We start from the raw sequence: 18,938 nt of genomic DNA on the forward strand, positions 1-18,938 counted from the left end.
AGGCGCTGGCTAACATTTGTGGCAAGACTACTTTGCCGACACACCAACTTTTCCAGAAGATTACTTTCTTAGGCGATTTCGAATGAGAAAGTCATTATTTATTAGTATTTGTCAAGGCATATTATCTTTCTCTCAACTACCCTTACCCGAATACTTCAGTTTTTTTCATCAAAAGCCAGATGCTATCGGTTTTCTAGGTTTTAATATTTTTCAAAAGTGCACATCCGCCATTCGCCAATTAGCATACGGTTGTGCCGCTGATGCATTTGACGAATACTTACACATGGGTCAACAAACTCAATATGATTGTTTGGAAACCTTTTGTAAATGTGTATTTCATTTATACTCCACCGAGTATTTAAGAAAACCAACACTACAAGATGTCCAACGTCTACATGCTAAATATCAAGAATTACATGGTTTTTCGGGGATGCTTGGAAGCATCCATTGTATGCATTGGCCCTGGAAAAATTGTCCGGTAGCATGGAAAGGTCAATACACACGCGGTGATCAAGGGTGTTGTCATAACCCGTCCTAATCCATCTGTACGAGGTCCATATCGATTACAAATGATTCACAATAGTTGATTACATCGCGAGGTACTTGACCTCTATATGATATATTTATACAAACACTGCATTCGTTTTTAAAAGACAAACTTTCATTTACATTGAAAGTTGACAGGTATGCATACCATTTCATAATATCCAAACTATAAATGACCTAATCTGTCATTTACTTAATAATAATCTTTAATGAACTTCAACGACTCGAATGCAACGTCTTTTGAAATATGTCATGAATGGCTCCAAGTAATATCCTTAAAATGAGCTAATGCACAGCGGAAGATTTCTTTCAAACCTGAGAATAAACATGTTTTAAAGTGTCAACCAAAAGGTTGGTGAGTTCATTAGTTTATCACAAACAATCATTTCCATTATTTTAATAGACCACAAGATTTCATATTTTTCCATTTCTCATAAACAGCATGCATGCATAAAGGTTCAATTATATGGTGAACACCTGGTAACCGACATTAACTAGATGCATATAAGAATATCCCCTATCATTCCGGGAAATCCATCGGACATGATATAAAACAACATCGAAGTACTAAAGCGTCTGCTCCAACGGATGGGGTTCGTCGGGCCCATAGATATATCTTTAGGATTCGCGTCAATTAGTAGATCGGTTTACTAATTCTTAGGTTACCAAGCAAAAGGGGCATATTCGGCTTCGATCATTCACCCATATAATGTAGTTTCAATTACTTGTGTCTATTTCGTAAAATATTCATAAAAGTTGCGCATGTATTCTCAGCCCAAAAATGTAAAGGGTAAAACGGCAAATGAAGCTCACCATACTGTATTTTGTAGTAAAAATACATATAACATCATTGAACAAGTGTAGGGTTGGCCTTGGATTCACGAACCTATATTAATTATATATATTTATATGTTGGTCAATATTTGTCTCACAATTTAGGTTATGTCATAGTGTATCACAATCCTAATGCTCGAGACTAATATACAAAAGTCAACAAAAGTCAATTTGATTCAAAATGATTTCCAAAATTTATACATGGTTATAGTTTAAATATCGTCGTTTTATATTTTTGAAAGATTTATTAAAGTAAATAATATGATTCATTTATTAATAAATAAAACTTTATATAAAAATATACTTTTATATATCTTAGATAATAAAATTTTATAAAATTCATTGAATATCATAAAAATATTATGAGAGGTTTTATTAAGGTAATTATATTATTTGTATTATATTTTTATTTGATAAAATAACATTGATAAAATAATAATTAAAAGTTGTATTATTTTGTATTAATAATTATTATTATTCTACTAATAATAATAACAATATTTATTTTTACGAAAATGGTATTATAACGATATGATAATTCTTATTAATAATGAAATTTTATATTAATAATGATATTCCTATTAAAAATAATAATTTTTGTAAAGATGATATTTTTTAATATTAATAATAATACTTTTAATAATAATAGTGATAAAAATAATGACAAATGATAATTTTTTATCTAAATCAATATCTTTAAATTTCATCATGATACTCATACTCATTATTTCCTAATCAATTTGTTAATAGCTTTTAAATCGTCATTTATATCGCGTTCATATTAATGATAATAATAATAGTATTTATAATAATTAGGTGTTACTAATATTAGTTTTAATTATAATAATATTAATGATAATAAATATTATGATGATAATACTAATAACTATTTTTAATGATAATAATAATAATAATAATAATACTAATTATAATTTTGAGAGTAATAATATTTAAATAACAATTTTGATAATAATACCTTTTATTGATAATGATGATGATAATAATAATAATAATAATAATAATAATAATAATAATAATAATAATAATAATAATAATAATAATAATAATAATAATAATAATAATAATAATAATAATAATAATAATAATAATAATAATAATAATAATAATAATAATAATAATAATAATAATTAAATAAAAAACTAGAACGATGATAATAACGACGATAATAATAATAATAATTTTTAATAATAATACAACAATTCAATTGACAATAACTCCTAATCCGTTCATCGAATCCATTCGATATCTAAATGAAAAGTTTATAGTTTTTCGCCAGCTTTCCAACGACATGCATATCTTATACCTTATCTCAACTGTATATGTAACTAATTCAAGATTCAACATAAACTATCTAATGGCAATATCAAAAGTACAAGCATGCATAATCCAATATACTCGAGCACTAGTCAGGGATACACTATTAGTATGTAAAAATTAAATTATGAGTACTCACGTATCAATATTGAGATTCAATATTGCAGGAAAGGTACGTAGACGCAACGAAGATGATAAACACTAGATTGACCTCACGAGCATACCCATGATCCATACCCATAATCTCCAAAGTTATAACCCATAATTTCCTTAGCCCTCGAGAACCAGTTTTGAAAACCCGTTTTAGATTACTCGAGCAGCACTCTGTCGTAGTATTTTATGTATAATACTAATAATATTAATAAGATTAATAACAACATTAATCTTAATATTAATAATAATAATAATAATAAAAATAATAAATAATAACATACGGAGTAATATTTATGTCAAATGATCCGCAGAGTGCTCGAGCTTTATAGCCTTTGAACTGGTCCCATAAGCTCCGCGAGTGAGGAGATTTTGCACTCATAAGTGCCGCGATCGCGGTATTCCCAATTCTAGCTCACACACATATGATTAAGGGCTGCCGACGGTTTTTATTATATAATAATATATATATTTAATTTATATAATTAATTATATATTATATTATATTTATGTGCATAGTAAATTTGTAATTTTCGTTACAATGATGTGTACGTTGTCACTCGACTATGGTCCCTGTTCTGGTTTCTCGAACACATTTTCGTACGCTAAGAAAACTAACACTTTACTTTTCGTGACTCGTACCTTTGCCAAAATATAGACTTAAGTTATCAATAAATTATATCACTCAAAATGTAACTTGAACGTATAAGTGTTATGGTCATTTACTTTAATAAATCATCGTCTCGTTATTTAACAAAGTATATTTAATAATATTAACTTAAATTCAAAACGTTTTATGACTAATTATAATTTATCACTTTGTAAAGTATAAATATATTTTCTTTTAAAAATATAATTTTTGTTCATGTCGTGTACAATGGAAATATTTATGCAATCATATAATATTTAGTTTTTCAAAAATAATAATGTTTCATAGTTTATTCATTTAGAAAATCCTATAACACGTAACGTTTACACTTTAAAACTTAATCTGATTTAATTCATTTATGTTTCAACGTTTTTAATATCCTTAAACTTTCTAAATAATATATCGATCGAATTAAATAAACAAGTGTTACAATCGTTTACTTAACTAATTTGAAATCATATATTTTTTAATATACAATAACACGTTTTAAATACACGTTGCAAGTTATATATGTACTTAGTTCTAACAATTACCATTTCGACCTATTGTATATATTCAATTTACATTATTTAAACAAAACCTTTTAAATAACAAATTCTATCCTATCAAGAACGTTTTCGTTTAATAAAGTTAAGTCATATAATACATAAGTCATAATGGTTCCTAGTTTCTAACTTATAGTTCAATAGTGTATCGTAAGGTTAAATCTAAAGGACAATCAAATATATGTAATAATTTTAATGTAACATAGCAAATGGGTTTATCTAGTTGACGAACCTTATTCCAATGATTTAATCATTATGAAAGTTAAATAATTAACACGAGAATTTATTGTAAAATATGTATTGGAGATCAAACAGGAATCTCCACTAACTTTTGTCTGACACTTGATAAGTGATACTTTTCTCATTTGAAAATCACTTTATCATTTATTCCGAATACCGTTAAAAAGAAACGATTTCTCAAATTAATGTGGACCTCAAAACAGAGACTCGTAATCATAATTCAATGTATCTGATAATTCAATCATATGATATTATCTTTTAATTCCATGAATAACTATATTGAACAAATATCGAAACAAACACGTTTATGTAAAGTATTATATATCTAATACTTTGTTAACGTTTTCAATTACCAAATATATATTATATATACATATCTATAATCACATAAATGTTCGTGAATCGTCAGGCATAGTTAAAGGGTAATTGATTACATGATTATAGATTTCAAAACTTTCGAGACTCAACATTACAGATTTTGCTTATCGTGTCGGAAACATATAAAGATTAAAGTTTAAATTTGATCAGAAATTTCCGGGTCATCACAGTACCTACCCGTTAAAGAAATTTCATCCCGAAATTTGAGTAAGGTCATCATGGCTAACTATAAAAATGTTTTCATGACGAATATGAATTGATAATAGAGTTTTATCATCATTGAATAATATAGATAAAACAATTTGATTACTCGAAGAGTATAAGTGAGGCTATCGCAAAAGAGTGAAATGTGTAAATGTATATTCGTTTTAACCGATGACGTCGTTACGATTGATTTCCGGAATTTAAGGGATTTAAAGAAAATCTTCGTAATAAGATTTGGTTCTTCGGCGATTAAGAAAATCAGAATCTTCTTTGATTAAATGCAATAATCTGTTTCAATTTCTCTGTCGGATATTTCACTATAAATCCACCCCCTTCGTTTCCTTATTTTCCACAACTCACACCTTCTATTCTTTCTCCTCAATTCATACTTTAAAACATTCGTTAATATGCTCCATCCCATTCTGATCCTTGATATCCTCTTAACTTTCATATCTGTCATTCTTCTCTTTCATCTACCACCGGAGGATTTTATTTACTTCTACTACTATCTTAGGGTTATAGTGTTATTAATTTTTTCGTGTCTTTACGTTGCAATACGTATTGATATACACGGTTTATAAATTATGTGTTGTTGTCAAGATTTATATCTTTCCTTATTTTTTTGAAGTCCATGCTCCTGTTTCCTATAACCATTGTCATCCACAATTAATGCTCTCTCCTATTTGCTGCGATTTATACTCCAATTTCTAGTTTGGAGTTTTCATTCTTTCGTTTCCTCTTCTTGTGATTAAGCACTGCTTGTAATGGTCCAGAATTCGCAGATATAAATTTTGGAATGAACATTGTTAATGTTCTAAAAAGGGAATCGTAATGGTACGATCTTGCTTTGTCAAATTATCAGAATATCCCGAAAAAGTCCGAATCATCAAGAAAAAATATTTTCTTGATATGTTTAGAGATTAGATAGAATGTAAAAGTCTTGTAAATGATACATGATGACGGTATGTTCTGTGAATCATCACGTTCCATTTGAAACTCAGCATGAATTATTGTAATATAATCACGTTGATCAAGTGTCATTATATTATACTAACTCATGCTTCAGTTCCCAACACTACTTCAAAAATATTCATATTCGAATTTTTTCAGAATTTAGAAACTAGTACAGTTTCTTATATGTTGCAGATATTACGGAGAGATAAATGATTTCAGATAAGAATGCTTATGAAAATATCTTCAGAAATATCGAGGATATTTATAATGAAAGATGCGATGATATCTTAGAATGTTTAAGATATGATGATGATGAAGAATATTGTCTACAAAGGTTTAGAGTCAGGAGCAAGGTATTCGTTAAGGACTTTGTCAGAAACAGAATCATCAAGATTCTTTAAATACAGACTTTAGTCCTTGTATTTGTCCTTGGTCTCCTTCATGATCTGCTCAATCCATTGTTCAGTACCAACTCTTCTCTTTTTCTGGGCTTTACCATCACATTATTCTTTATCATCAAACTCTTGACTGTTAAAGTCGTTTACAGTTTTTGCTGCTTCATTAGCATTTCGAGAACTAATTCATAGTTTGAGATGTTTTTCAGAAACTTCACATTTGAAGTCTGTAAGTTTAGGAGATAGACGTTATATGTATATATAACTACTGAAGTAAAAACCCTGCGAGATTTCAAAATACTGATTGCTGATTTTCAATAATTGGTATGGTAATTCTTGTTGCAAGATGCAGATGAGTAAAAGATGGGGTTTCAATGAATAAGTATAGTGACTTTTCGGAGAGGCTTAAGTCGAAGGTTAATGAAGTTGTTGATAAGTTTACTGCTAATGTGGTGGAATATGAAAGGTTCCCCAGTAACGATGGCGAAAGGGCAACGTATCTATCGAGGTTATAATAAGACTAGTCTTACTGAAAAGTCAAAGTTAACTTACTGGAGCTGTGACAAAACTGACTACTTTGAAAAGGAATCGTAAAGTTGTTTTTGCTAATAAATGCCGAAGGATCTGACACGAATACGTGTTAAACTATGACTTTAGTTTCGAGAGTTTTTCAGGTACCTAACTGTGGGTAACATGTGGTTGGATCATCATCTCGATTGTTCATTGTTTGAAGTGTCTTCAGAAATTTCGGAGGGTTTGAACACAGATTGTAGTCGTTAATATACATATGATATCCTAGCATAGTTTTGAAGTCAAAGTATAGCTTTGTAGGAATCTAAGAGTGATGATTTTGATTATATCTCGAATTAAATCCTGAGATTTCAAAATCAGAATTTGTAATTAGGTTCGAATGAGTATAGTTGTTTTGATTTCTATAAAAGAATGTGTATTGTTGTGAAAGTAGGGAGTATAGTTAATGATTTGCTGAATCAGAATAATAGGATATAACCTATTAATTATGAACTTAAATATTCCTCGGGTATTACCTACCCGTTAAAAAAATTTCACAAATAATATTTTGAACAAGAATTTTTCATTACAGTCTTTATGAAAATATATGTACGTATATTTTCTTCAGATGTAATACAGATTTAATGAGTTAATATCATATTAAGCTCATTTGATTTTCGACTTGAATTAGTAAGGAAAAATCTCTAAAATATTAGAGATTACATAATCTTCACAGAGCATTTCACTAATCAATACTTCAATATTTATTTTTATTGATATTCCTCGATGAAGGATGTTGGTGCTCGTGGAATTCTTACGAACTTCGCAAGGTACGATTGATGTTTTCTAGAAAGTTTTGGGTATATCAAAAGTGTAAAATCAAACATGTGATTGAATAATACACTTAGTTTATTATGAAACCAAATTTATTTAATTGAAGCAGAGATTGTAGTTAATGATGGTTAGGTTGTTAACGAAGGACGTACATCATAGCATATTAGTAATATGAATTTAACCGAGTAGTATCTACCCTTTTTCAATTCATACTCAATAGCTTAGTACGAAAGATTTATATAGTTTTCGAATTCATATATATAAAATATATATATATATATATATATATATATATATATATATATATATATATATATATATATATATATATATATATATATAATTTCTTCAGAAGAATGAGTTAATGCTTCATAACTCGTTGATACAAAATACTCGTTGTTTATCAGTGATGATGTCCACGGCGATTCTTGAACTGTCGGAACTTGTGATGTTATAGGTGCTGCTGGTGCTGATGATGCTGACAGTTCTGACGGTGCTGGTGAGGCTCAGGGTACTATTGATGTTGTTGGTATAACAAGTCTAGCTTGTACCTTACACACCATTCTTGTCAGGGTTTCTACTCTTCCTTCTATCATTTTGGTTCACTCATCTGATTTATGGTTTGGGCTAGAATAGATAATCTATAATATTATAGATTATATAATTGCCGTAGAATATTTCTTCGATGAAGTTATGAATCCATACTTCATCGTTTGTTGTTGTTGATACTCCTTGGTATCTATGGTGCGTATGATGTTGATATCCGAGGTACAGATTGTGATGTTGAGGCGTGTAATGGGGATGTTGTTGTTGGTGGTGGTAATGATACTGTTGGTGTGGATGATGGTGGTATCATTGATGCCGGTGATGATGCTGGTGCTTGTGGTGTTGAAGCTTGTGATGTGGAGGTTGTTGGTGGTACTGGTGTTGTTGCTGTAGACGTAAGTCTACCTTCCAAATTGTGTGCTGTACTTTCCAAAAATTCCATTCTTTCTTCAAGCCTAGCACGAAGCTCCCTAACTTCTTCCACTAACCGTACTTGATTATTAGTCAGGAGTAGAGGCTGAATCACCAACATAATTCTATGAATGCATTCTTCGAGGCGGAATATTAAAGGCAAAGAGTGTAAGAACGGTATTGCGAATTGGTTGACCGGTGAGCGCGTCAAGTTCTCCGATGTCGGGAGGTAAATTTAGTTCGCGGTAGAGTTCTCCCTCTTCATTTCTCCAGCGAGTGAGTATGTCTCGAACCCATCTCCATCTCCTCCAGAAAGAAGTGTAGTCAACCAGTTGGGGCACTTCGGTCACACTACCTTCAGAGTCTTCAGAATCGTCTTCGGAACTATATGAACTCGAACTTGGTATAGAATCCATCTTACACGGTCAGCTAAAGGATTTTCGATATGAAATGATTTTTAGATTCGGATGATATTCTAATTACATAGAATATCTATATATAGTACAAAAGATGTCGTAGATTACCGAGGAATTTACGGAATATGTCAGGCAAAGTTTACAGTAACAGATACGCTAAGATATGAATTAGTAGATACGCTAAGATATGAATTAGTAGATACGCTAAGATATGAATTTTGTCTATACACTATTCATGCAATCAATGCAGTAATACGTGTCTAGACTAAGAATGATAAGCATGAAATTTTTCGACAAGAAATGACAAGCAAAAATTTTTGACATGCAGACCAGGTTCAAGTCCAGACTCATTAATATAACCTAACAACTACTAGGTCGAAGTCCAGACTCACATATGCATCCTAACAACTACCTGTTAGACACACTAATGCAGACCTAGTTCGCTAAGACCACCGCTCTGATACCAACTTTCATAACCCGTCCTAATCCATCTGGACGAGGTCCATATCGATTACAAACGATTCACAATAGTTGATTACATCATGAGGTACTTGACATCTATATGATATATTTTTACAAACATTACATTCGTTTTTAAAAGATAAACTTTCATTTACATCGAAAGTTGACAGGTATGCATACCATTTCATAATATCCAAACTATAAATGACCTAATCTGTCATTTACTTAATAATAATCTTTAATGAACTTCAACGACTCGAATGCAACGTCTTTTGAAATATGTCATGAATGACTCCAAGTAATATCCTTAAAATGAGCTAATGCACAGCGGAAGATTTCTTTCAAACTTGAGAATAAACATGCTTTAAAGTGTCAACCAAAAGGTTGGTGAGTTCATTAGTTTATCACAAACAATCATTTCCATTATTTTAATAGACCACAAGATTTTATATTTTTCCATTTCTCATAAACAGCATGCATGCATAAAGGTTCAATTATATGGTAAACACCTGGTAACCGACATTAACTAGATGCATATAAGAATATCCCCTATCATTCCGGGATATCCATCGGACATGATATAAAACAACATCGAAGTACTAAAGCGTCCGCTCCAACGGATGGGGTTCGTCGGGCCCATAGATCTATCTTTAGGATTCGCGTTAATTAGTAGATCGGTTTACTAATTCTTAGGTTACCAAGCAAAAGGGGCATATTCGGCTTCGATCATTCACCCATATAATGTAGTTTCAATTACTTGTGTCTATTTTGTAAAATATTCATAAAAGTTGTGCATGTATTCTCAGCCCAAAAATGTAAAGGGTAAAAAGGCAAATGAAACTCACCATACTGTATTTTGTAGTAAAAATACATATAACATCGTTGAACAAGTGTAGGGTTGGCCTTGGATTCACGAACCTATATTAATTATATATATTTATATGTTGGTCAATATTTGTCTCACAATTTAGGTTATGTCATAGTGTACCACAATCCTAATGCTCGAGACTAATATGCAAAAGTCAAAAAAAGTCAATTTGATTCAAAATGATTTCCAAAATTTATACATGGTTATAGTTTAAATATCGTCGTTTTATATTTTTAAATATTTTTGAAAGATTTATTAAAGTAAATAATATGATTCATTTATTAATAAATAAAACTTTATATAAAAATATACTTTTATATATCTTAGATAATAAAATTTTATAAAATTCATTGAATATCATAAAAATATTATGAGAGGTTTTATTAAGGTAATTATATTATTTGTATTATATTTTTATTTGATAAAATAACTTTGATAATAATAATAAGTAAAAGTTGTATTATTTTGTATTAATAATTATTATTATTCTACTAATAATAATAACAATATTTATTTTTACGAAAATGGTATTATAACGATATGATAATTCTTATTAATAATGAAATATTATATTAACAATGATATTCCTATTAAAAATAATAATTTTTGTAAAGATGATATTTTTTAATATTAATAATAATACTTTTAATAATAATAGTGATAAAAATAATGACAAATGATAATTTTTATCTAAATCAATATCTTTAAATTTCATCTTGATACTCATACTCATTATTTTCTAATCAATTTGTTAATAGCTTTTAAATCATCTTTTATATCGCGTTCATATTAATGATAATAATAATAATAATAGTATTTATAATAATTAGGTGTTACTAATATTAGTTTTAATTATAATAATATTAATGATAATAAATATTATGATGATAATACTAAAAACTATTTTTAATGATAATAATAATAATAATACTAATTATAATTTTGATAGTAATAATATTTAAATAACAATTTTGATAATAATACCTTTTATTGATAATGATAATAATAATAATAATAATAATAATAATAATAATAATAATAATAATAATAATAATAATAATAATAATAATAATAATAATAATAATAATAATAATAATAAGAGAAAATTGCGTGGATAGTCCCTGTGGTTTGTACCACACAGCGTGGATAGACAAAGTTGCTGTTTTGAGTGTGGATAGTCCTTGTGACTTAAAAGTGGAGCAAGGATAGCCCAGTTCACTAACACTGTTAATTTTTTCTGTTAAAACTGAATCATGTGACAAGCATGTGAGGGTATTTTTGTCATTTAAGGAGGAGTGGGTGGTTCACTAGATACTTCAACTCTCTGTCATGTTTTCCATAATAATTAAAAGGAATTGATATTTCCACTTTTACTTTTACCATATCCAGTATTATTATAGTGAACTTCCTAGCATACCCTTATTTCAATTATTTTTTATTCTACATTCATATTATTTACCTTATTAAATTATTAAATTAAATCAGCTTCGTCTCTCTCCTATAACTTCACTCTTTAATGTTGCAAGTTCAAAGATTAAAATACAACCCCAAAAGGCCAAAATTAAGAACGTAATTTGCACTCGAATCCTAATGATTTAGAAGCCACACTTACACCAATAAACCCGCTAGATTTTTCTGAACATGAGGATATAAATTTCTCCTGCAACCGTCACCTTTCACGCCGCCACGCGCCACCCATATGGTGTTGACTTCATAAATTCCGGCGCCATCGGCGGTTTCAATACCACAACCTTCTTTTTCATCTATTTAGTTATTTAATAGTTTCAGTCTGGGTATTTCTTTTAGATCCAAATTGGTTTTTGGGTTTAGATCTAAACTAATTTAAAGTTTCAGATCCAAAGTTCGTTTCAGATTTAGCTTAAGTTACAGAGTCGTCACCATTCTTTAATGTGTTGTTTTTGTATATGCAAAAAGATTTATAATTTGGTATGTTGTTTTTGTATTTGTTTTAAACATCAAACAGATTTATAATTTGGTGTGTTGTTTCGGTAATATGCAAAACATATTTAGTATCCATTTTTGTTCCGCCATTTATTGACCATTTGTAGCAATTGTGTTTAGTACTTATCTCTTAGCAGTTGGTGATGAAATGAAGGATTTAGGTTTGGTCACTGGAAACCAAGAAATACTACTTGAACCACCTCTGTTCATTACCTCGCCGCCTTCCACCTACTAAGTGTTAATTTTCAGATATATTTTCTGATTCATCAGAATACTCGTCAGAATCTTCATCAATGGAGAAGATGAACCGCCATTGGATAATGCTTTCTAACAGATCCGGTGACATCTTCAACAGATCTGGTGAGAAACCCTCTATGGTTTTCAGTACTCTTGTTAATTTGTAGTTAATTTTTTTTGGTTTATTAATTTACAACGATGAATGATTCGTTGGAATGGTGGAAGAGATTTTGTCTTGTTTTTAACTTATAATTTGAGGTTTCATGTATATTTAATTTGTGAGGATGAATTTATAATTTGAGGTTTCCTGTATTTATGATAATTGAGGTTTCAGGTATATATATATATATATATATATATATATATATATATATATATATATATATATATATATATATATTGTTTTTTAATTTATAGTTTAATAACAAATGTATTAATATAATTTGGGATGTATGACACATTTACCCTCACGTGCTTGTCACATGACTAATTTTAACGGAAAAAGTTAACGAAGTTAGTGAATCAGACTATCCTTGCTCCTCTTGCAAACTACAATGACTATCCACACTCAAAACAGCAACTTTGTCTATCCGTGCTGGCTGGTACAAACCACATGGACTATCCGCGCAATTTTCTCTAATAATAATAATAATTAAATAAAAAACTAGAACGACGATAATAACGACGATAATAATAATAATAATAATCATTTTTAATAATAATACAACAATTCAATTGACAATAACTCCTAATCCGTTAATCGAATCCATTCGATATCAAAATGAAAAGTTTATAGTTTTTCGCCAGCTTTCCAACGACATGCATATCTTATACCTTATCTCAACCGCATATGTAACTAATTCAAGATTCAACATAACCTATCTAATGGCAATATCAAAAGTACAAGCATGCATAATCCAATATACTCGAGCACTAGTCAGGGATACACTATTAGTATGTAAAAATTAAATTATGAGTACTCACGTATCAATATTGAGATTCAATATTGCAGGAAAGGTACGTAAACGCAACGAAGATGATAAACACTAGATTGACCTCACGAGCATACCCATGATCCATACCCATAATCTCCAAAGTTATAACCCATAATTTCCTTAGCCCTCGAGAACCAGTTTTGAAAACCCGTTTTAGATTACTCGAGCAGCACTCTGTCGTAGTATTTTATGTATAATACTAATAATATTAATAAGATTAATAATAACATTAATCTTAATATTAATAATAATAATAAAAATAATAATAAAAATAATTTAAATAAATAATAACATACGAAGTAATATTTATGTCAAATGATTCGCAGAGTGCTCGAGCTTTATAGCCTTTGAACTGGTCCCCTAAGCTTCGCGAGTGCGGAGATTTTGCACTCACAAGTGCCGCGATCGCGGTATTCCCAATTCCAGCTCACACACATATGATTAAGGGCTACCGACGGTTTTTATTATATAATAATATATATATTTAATTTATATAATTAATTATATATTATATTATATTATATTTAAGTGCATAGTAAATTTGTAATTTTCGTTCCAATGACGTGTACGTTGTCACTCAACTACGGTCCCTGTTCCGGTTTCTCGAACGCAATTTTCGTACGCTAAGAAAACTAACACTTTACTTTTCGTGACTCGTACCTTTGCCAAAATATAGACTTAAGTTATCAATAAATTATATCACTCAAAATGTAACTTGAACGTATAAGTGTTATGGTCATTTACTTTAATAAATCATCGTCTCGTTATTTAACAAAGTATATTTAATAATATTAACTTAAATTCAAAACGTTTTATGACTGATTATAAATTATCACTTTGTAAAGTATAAATATATTTTCATTTAAAAATATAATTTTTGTTCATGTCGTGTACAATGGAAATATTTATGTAATCATATAATATTTAGTTTTTCAAAACTAATAATGTTTCAAAGTTTATTCGTTTAGAAAATCCTATAACACGTAACGTTTACACTTTAAAACTTAATATGATTTAATTCATTTATGTTTCAACGTTTTTAATATCCTTAAACTTTCTAAATAATATATCGATCGAATTAAATAAACAAGTGTTACAATCATTTACTTAACTAATTTGAAATCATATATTTTTTAATATACAAAAACACGTTTTAAATACACGTTGCAAGTTATATATGTACTTAGTTCTAACAATTACCATTTCGACCTATTGTATATATTCAATTTACGTTATTTAAACAAAACCTTTTAAATAACAAATTCTATCCTATCAAGAACGTTTTCGTTTAATAAAGTTAAGTCATATAATACATAAGTCATAATGGTTCCTAGTTTCTAACTTATAGTTCAATAGTGTATCGTAAGGTTAAATCTAAAGGACAATCAAATGTATGTAATCATTTTAATGTAACATATCAAATAGGTTTATCTAGTCGACGAACCTTATTCCAATGATTTAATCATTATGAAAGTTAAATAATTAACACGAGAATTTATTTTAAAATATGTATTGGAGATCAAACAGGAATCTCCACTAACTTTTGTCTGACACTTGATAAGTGATACTTTGTTCTCATTTGAAAATCACTTTATCATTTATTCTGAATACCGTTAAAAAGAAACGATTTCTCAAATTAATGTGGACCTCATAACAGAGACTCGTAATCATAATTCAATGTATCTGATAATTCAATCATATGATATTATCTTTTAATTCCGTCAATAACTATATTGAACAAATATCGAAACAAACACGTTTATGTAAAGTATTATATATCTAATACTTTGTTAACGTTTTCAATTACCAAATATATATTATATATACATATATATAATCACATAAATGTTCGTGAATCGTCAGGCATAGTCAAAGGGTAATTGATTACATGATTATAGATTTCAAAACTTTCGAGACTCAACATTACAGATTTTGCTTATCGTGTCGGAAACATATAAAGATTAAAGTTTAAATTTGATCAGAAATTTCCGGGTCATCACAGGCGTCCCACAATCATGCTTGAAGTGGTGGCTTCATATGATTTGTGGATATGGCATGCTTACTTTGAACCAGCGGGTTCAAACAATGACATCAATGTTCTTAATCAATCTGATTTGTTCAGTGACTTACTACATGATAGGGCGCCCGAAGTCAGGTATCACGTGAATGGGGTTGAATTTAAAAAAGGATATTACCTTGCAGACGGAATTTATCCAGAATGGGCGACACTTGTTAAGTCGTTTACATGTCCGATTGAACCAAAGTCTATGAAATTCAAGAGATATCAAGAACCTGCAAGAAAGGATGTTGAGCGTGCATTCGGAATACTTCAAGGTCTTTGGGGTATCATTAAAAACCCGGCAAGACCATATAGCATCAACAAGATAAGAAGAATTATGTATTGTTATGTGATTTTACATAACATGATAACAGAAGACAATGGACGAGTAATATGTGAACTTGAAGAAGACTATCTCAGAAACCCAAATAACCTACCACGACGATCATGGCGAGAGAGGGTTGAAGTGCAACTTCGAATGGACAAAGAATTACGAGATTCGAGAGTGCATCATCAACTTCGAAATGCTCTCATCGAACATATCTGGAACCTCCCACCGAATTATCGTGCTCGTAATAATTTACGCCAAGAACCTTTAGCTTCCGAAGATAATTTGGATAATTCAGATGAATAAAGTAGTTGTTTTGATGTAATGTTTTATTCTATTCAGATGAATAAAGTGGATCACGAATCGTAAAAGTGAAATTCAATGTATTGTCATAGCAAGCCAATATCTTTGCGAAATCCATTACAGTATATTATGTCATACATGGTAAGAATCTTGTGTCATGTATGCCAGGAATCTTGGTCTAATGGTATATTTTCTTTAACCTTATCGCTATGAACGTTATGGTAGGATCAGGAATCTTGAAAGCAACATAATTTTTTTTTAACCTTATCCCATGGTGGGAATCTTGTGTCATGTATGCCAGAACTCTTGGTTTAATTATAAGTTTAATACTACTTCAAAACTCTATGCATATATAAGTATTGATCACAATCAGTTTCATGCTCATCTCAATTATTACAATTTTCAATACAAAATAATGCCTAAAAAAAAAATTCTAAATCCAAAACTCAATCCTCACAATCTAATGATATGTTCAACAACTTAATAAACAATCCCATTCCACCTTCTTATTCACCTAGGGGTTCATCTTCTAACCCGCAACACGGAAAGGGTTTTTCTCCATTCTGACCTCTCGTGAATCAATTTTCATTGTCACCAGAAGACCCACGATCCCAAATGCATATGAATATTTATACCAACAAGGATATGGTTATGGGACGTCAATTCCAAGTTACCAACCCGGGTACGGTCCGTCAAACACACAATATACGTAAACACCGCTACATCAAAACCAATTACATAACATTCAACCGGAAGAAGAAGACGAATCCGTACCCAAAACAGAGCCCGAACCTGAAAAAAAGAAAAAAGGTCAAAAAGTTCATTGGACAGAAGACGAATGTCGCATCCTAGCTGAAAGGTGGATCGATGCCTCACAACATCCAACAAGAGGTAACTGTTGGAATAAGATCTGATGAGTCAAAATGTTTTGCAGGAAGTTAGAGTCTGGAAGTTAGAGTCTGGAGATGCAAGTTGCAGAATCTGTTTGTGTGAACGGTTTAATTACTTGGTAAAGAAGCTATGGGAATTCTGGAGATCTGGATAAATATTTAGAAGATCACGTTTTGATTTGATATTATCTCTAGAAGATAAACACTGATTTGTTTAGAATATTAATAAGTTTTAGTTTATCTTTTCCTATCTTTTAGTCAAGTAGTTTTGGAAACCAAATCTTGGAGATTTGGTTTAACCTTGTATAAATAGGGGTACGATGTTCATTGTATTTTGTATCTCTCAAGCACGATTACTTTGTCTTTCATATTATATATCATTCGTGTTCTCTCAATTTTGTTCATATAATTTGTATCTATTGTTTATTGAGAGTTTAGTGTTCATAATCAAGTTATTGTGAACTAATAACTGGTATCAGAGCGGGTTTGGTGTAAATCCAATTCGGTAATCTTAAAACGATCCATATATTGTTCAAAGATGTCCTCCAGTACCATCCCAACTCCAGTTATGGCTGGTAAAGGAGTGCCAATTTTCGATGGCACAGACTTTGCAACCTGGAAACTAAAAGTTCTATGGTTTCTTGGTTCGATTCATGAAGATGCTGAACAAGTCCTTACAGTAGGACCTATTATACCTGGTACAATGGTTGAAGCTGTTCCTGCTACAAGTACTGCTTCTGCTCAACCTGCTTATCTTCGTGAAAAACCAAGAGATAAGTGGACAGAAGCAGAAGCCATAAAGTTCAAGCTTGATAGCAAGATAAGAAGTATTATAGGTAATGGTGTTACTGTTCCAATTCTCAGGAAGATCAGTCATGCTAAAACTGCAAAAGCTATGTGGGATCTCTTGCTTAATGACTATGAAGGTGTCACAGTTGTTAAGACTCAGAAGAAAAAGAATCTGATAAGGTGTTATGAAAATTTTGCTGCTCAGCCTAAAGAATCATTGAGTGATCTTCATTCAAGATTCCAGGCTCTGATTAATGATCTTGAAAGTGTTGGTGTAGAGAAAACACAACAAGTGTTGTGTCAAAAGTTCATTGAACTGTTACCTTCAAACTTTGAATCTGTGATTACATCAATGGTAATCAGTGAAAAGATAGACACTTATGAACTAAGTGAGTTGTTTGGCATATTGTCAAACTTTGAAGAATCACAGTTGAAGAACAAGATCAATGCTAAGAGAGTTGTTAAAGATCCAGAAGCTGCATTGATAGCTACTACTAAGAAGAACAAGCAATTGTTCTCTAGTTACTCTAGTAGGGTTGATTCTGAAAGTGATGAGACCTCTGATGATAGTGATTCTGATGTAGATGAGGAGATTCAGGATCTGGAAAGTCAAGTGGCTCTTTTGACTCAAAGGATTGAGCAGAAGAAGTTTGGTTTTAAGAAGGGTAAAGGCAAGAGTTCTTTTGATCCAAAGAAAGCTAAATGTTTCAAGTGTGGCAAGGTAGGTCATATAGCTGCTGATTGCTGGTCCAAGAGTGAAGGAGGTTCAAGTTTCAACAAACCTGTTGACAAAGCAAGAAAGTATAAACTCAAGTACAAGAAGATGAAAGGTGAAGCAGAAAAGTTGAAGAATAAAGAACAGGAGAAAGCATTGTACACAGAAGCATGGGAAGATGAAGATTCATCATCTGATGATGAAGAGGATAAGTGTCTGATGGCTATAATTGAAAAGGATAGTGAGTCTAGCACGTTTGAGGAAGATTTGAAAGCTATTAAGAAGATGGATAAAGACTCTACTTGTAACAAAGGTTCTGCCTATAAGGTACAAAACTTTGTAAACTATCTTAATAATGAAAAAGTGAGAATGTTTCAGTATTT

The 18,938-nt window shown here is 30.3% G+C and overlaps 1 protein-coding gene across 1 annotated transcript; it reads left to right on the forward strand.

Annotated features, from left to right (window-relative positions):
- Nucleotides 1–15,486: 15,486 nt before the first annotated feature.
- Nucleotides 15,487–16,164, forward strand: LOC139900126 (uncharacterized). The gene has a single exon (XM_071882926.1). The coding sequence runs from the start codon at nt 15,487–15,489 to the stop codon at nt 16,162–16,164; it is 678 nt and encodes a 225-aa protein (XP_071739027.1).
- The last annotated feature ends 2,774 nt before the right edge of the window (nt 16,165–18,938 follow it).

This window comes from Rutidosis leptorrhynchoides, chromosome 3 (assembly GCF_046630445.1).
Source record: "Rutidosis leptorrhynchoides isolate AG116_Rl617_1_P2 chromosome 3, CSIRO_AGI_Rlap_v1, whole genome shotgun sequence".
NCBI lineage: Eukaryota > Viridiplantae > Streptophyta > Magnoliopsida > Asterales > Asteraceae > Rutidosis > Rutidosis leptorrhynchoides.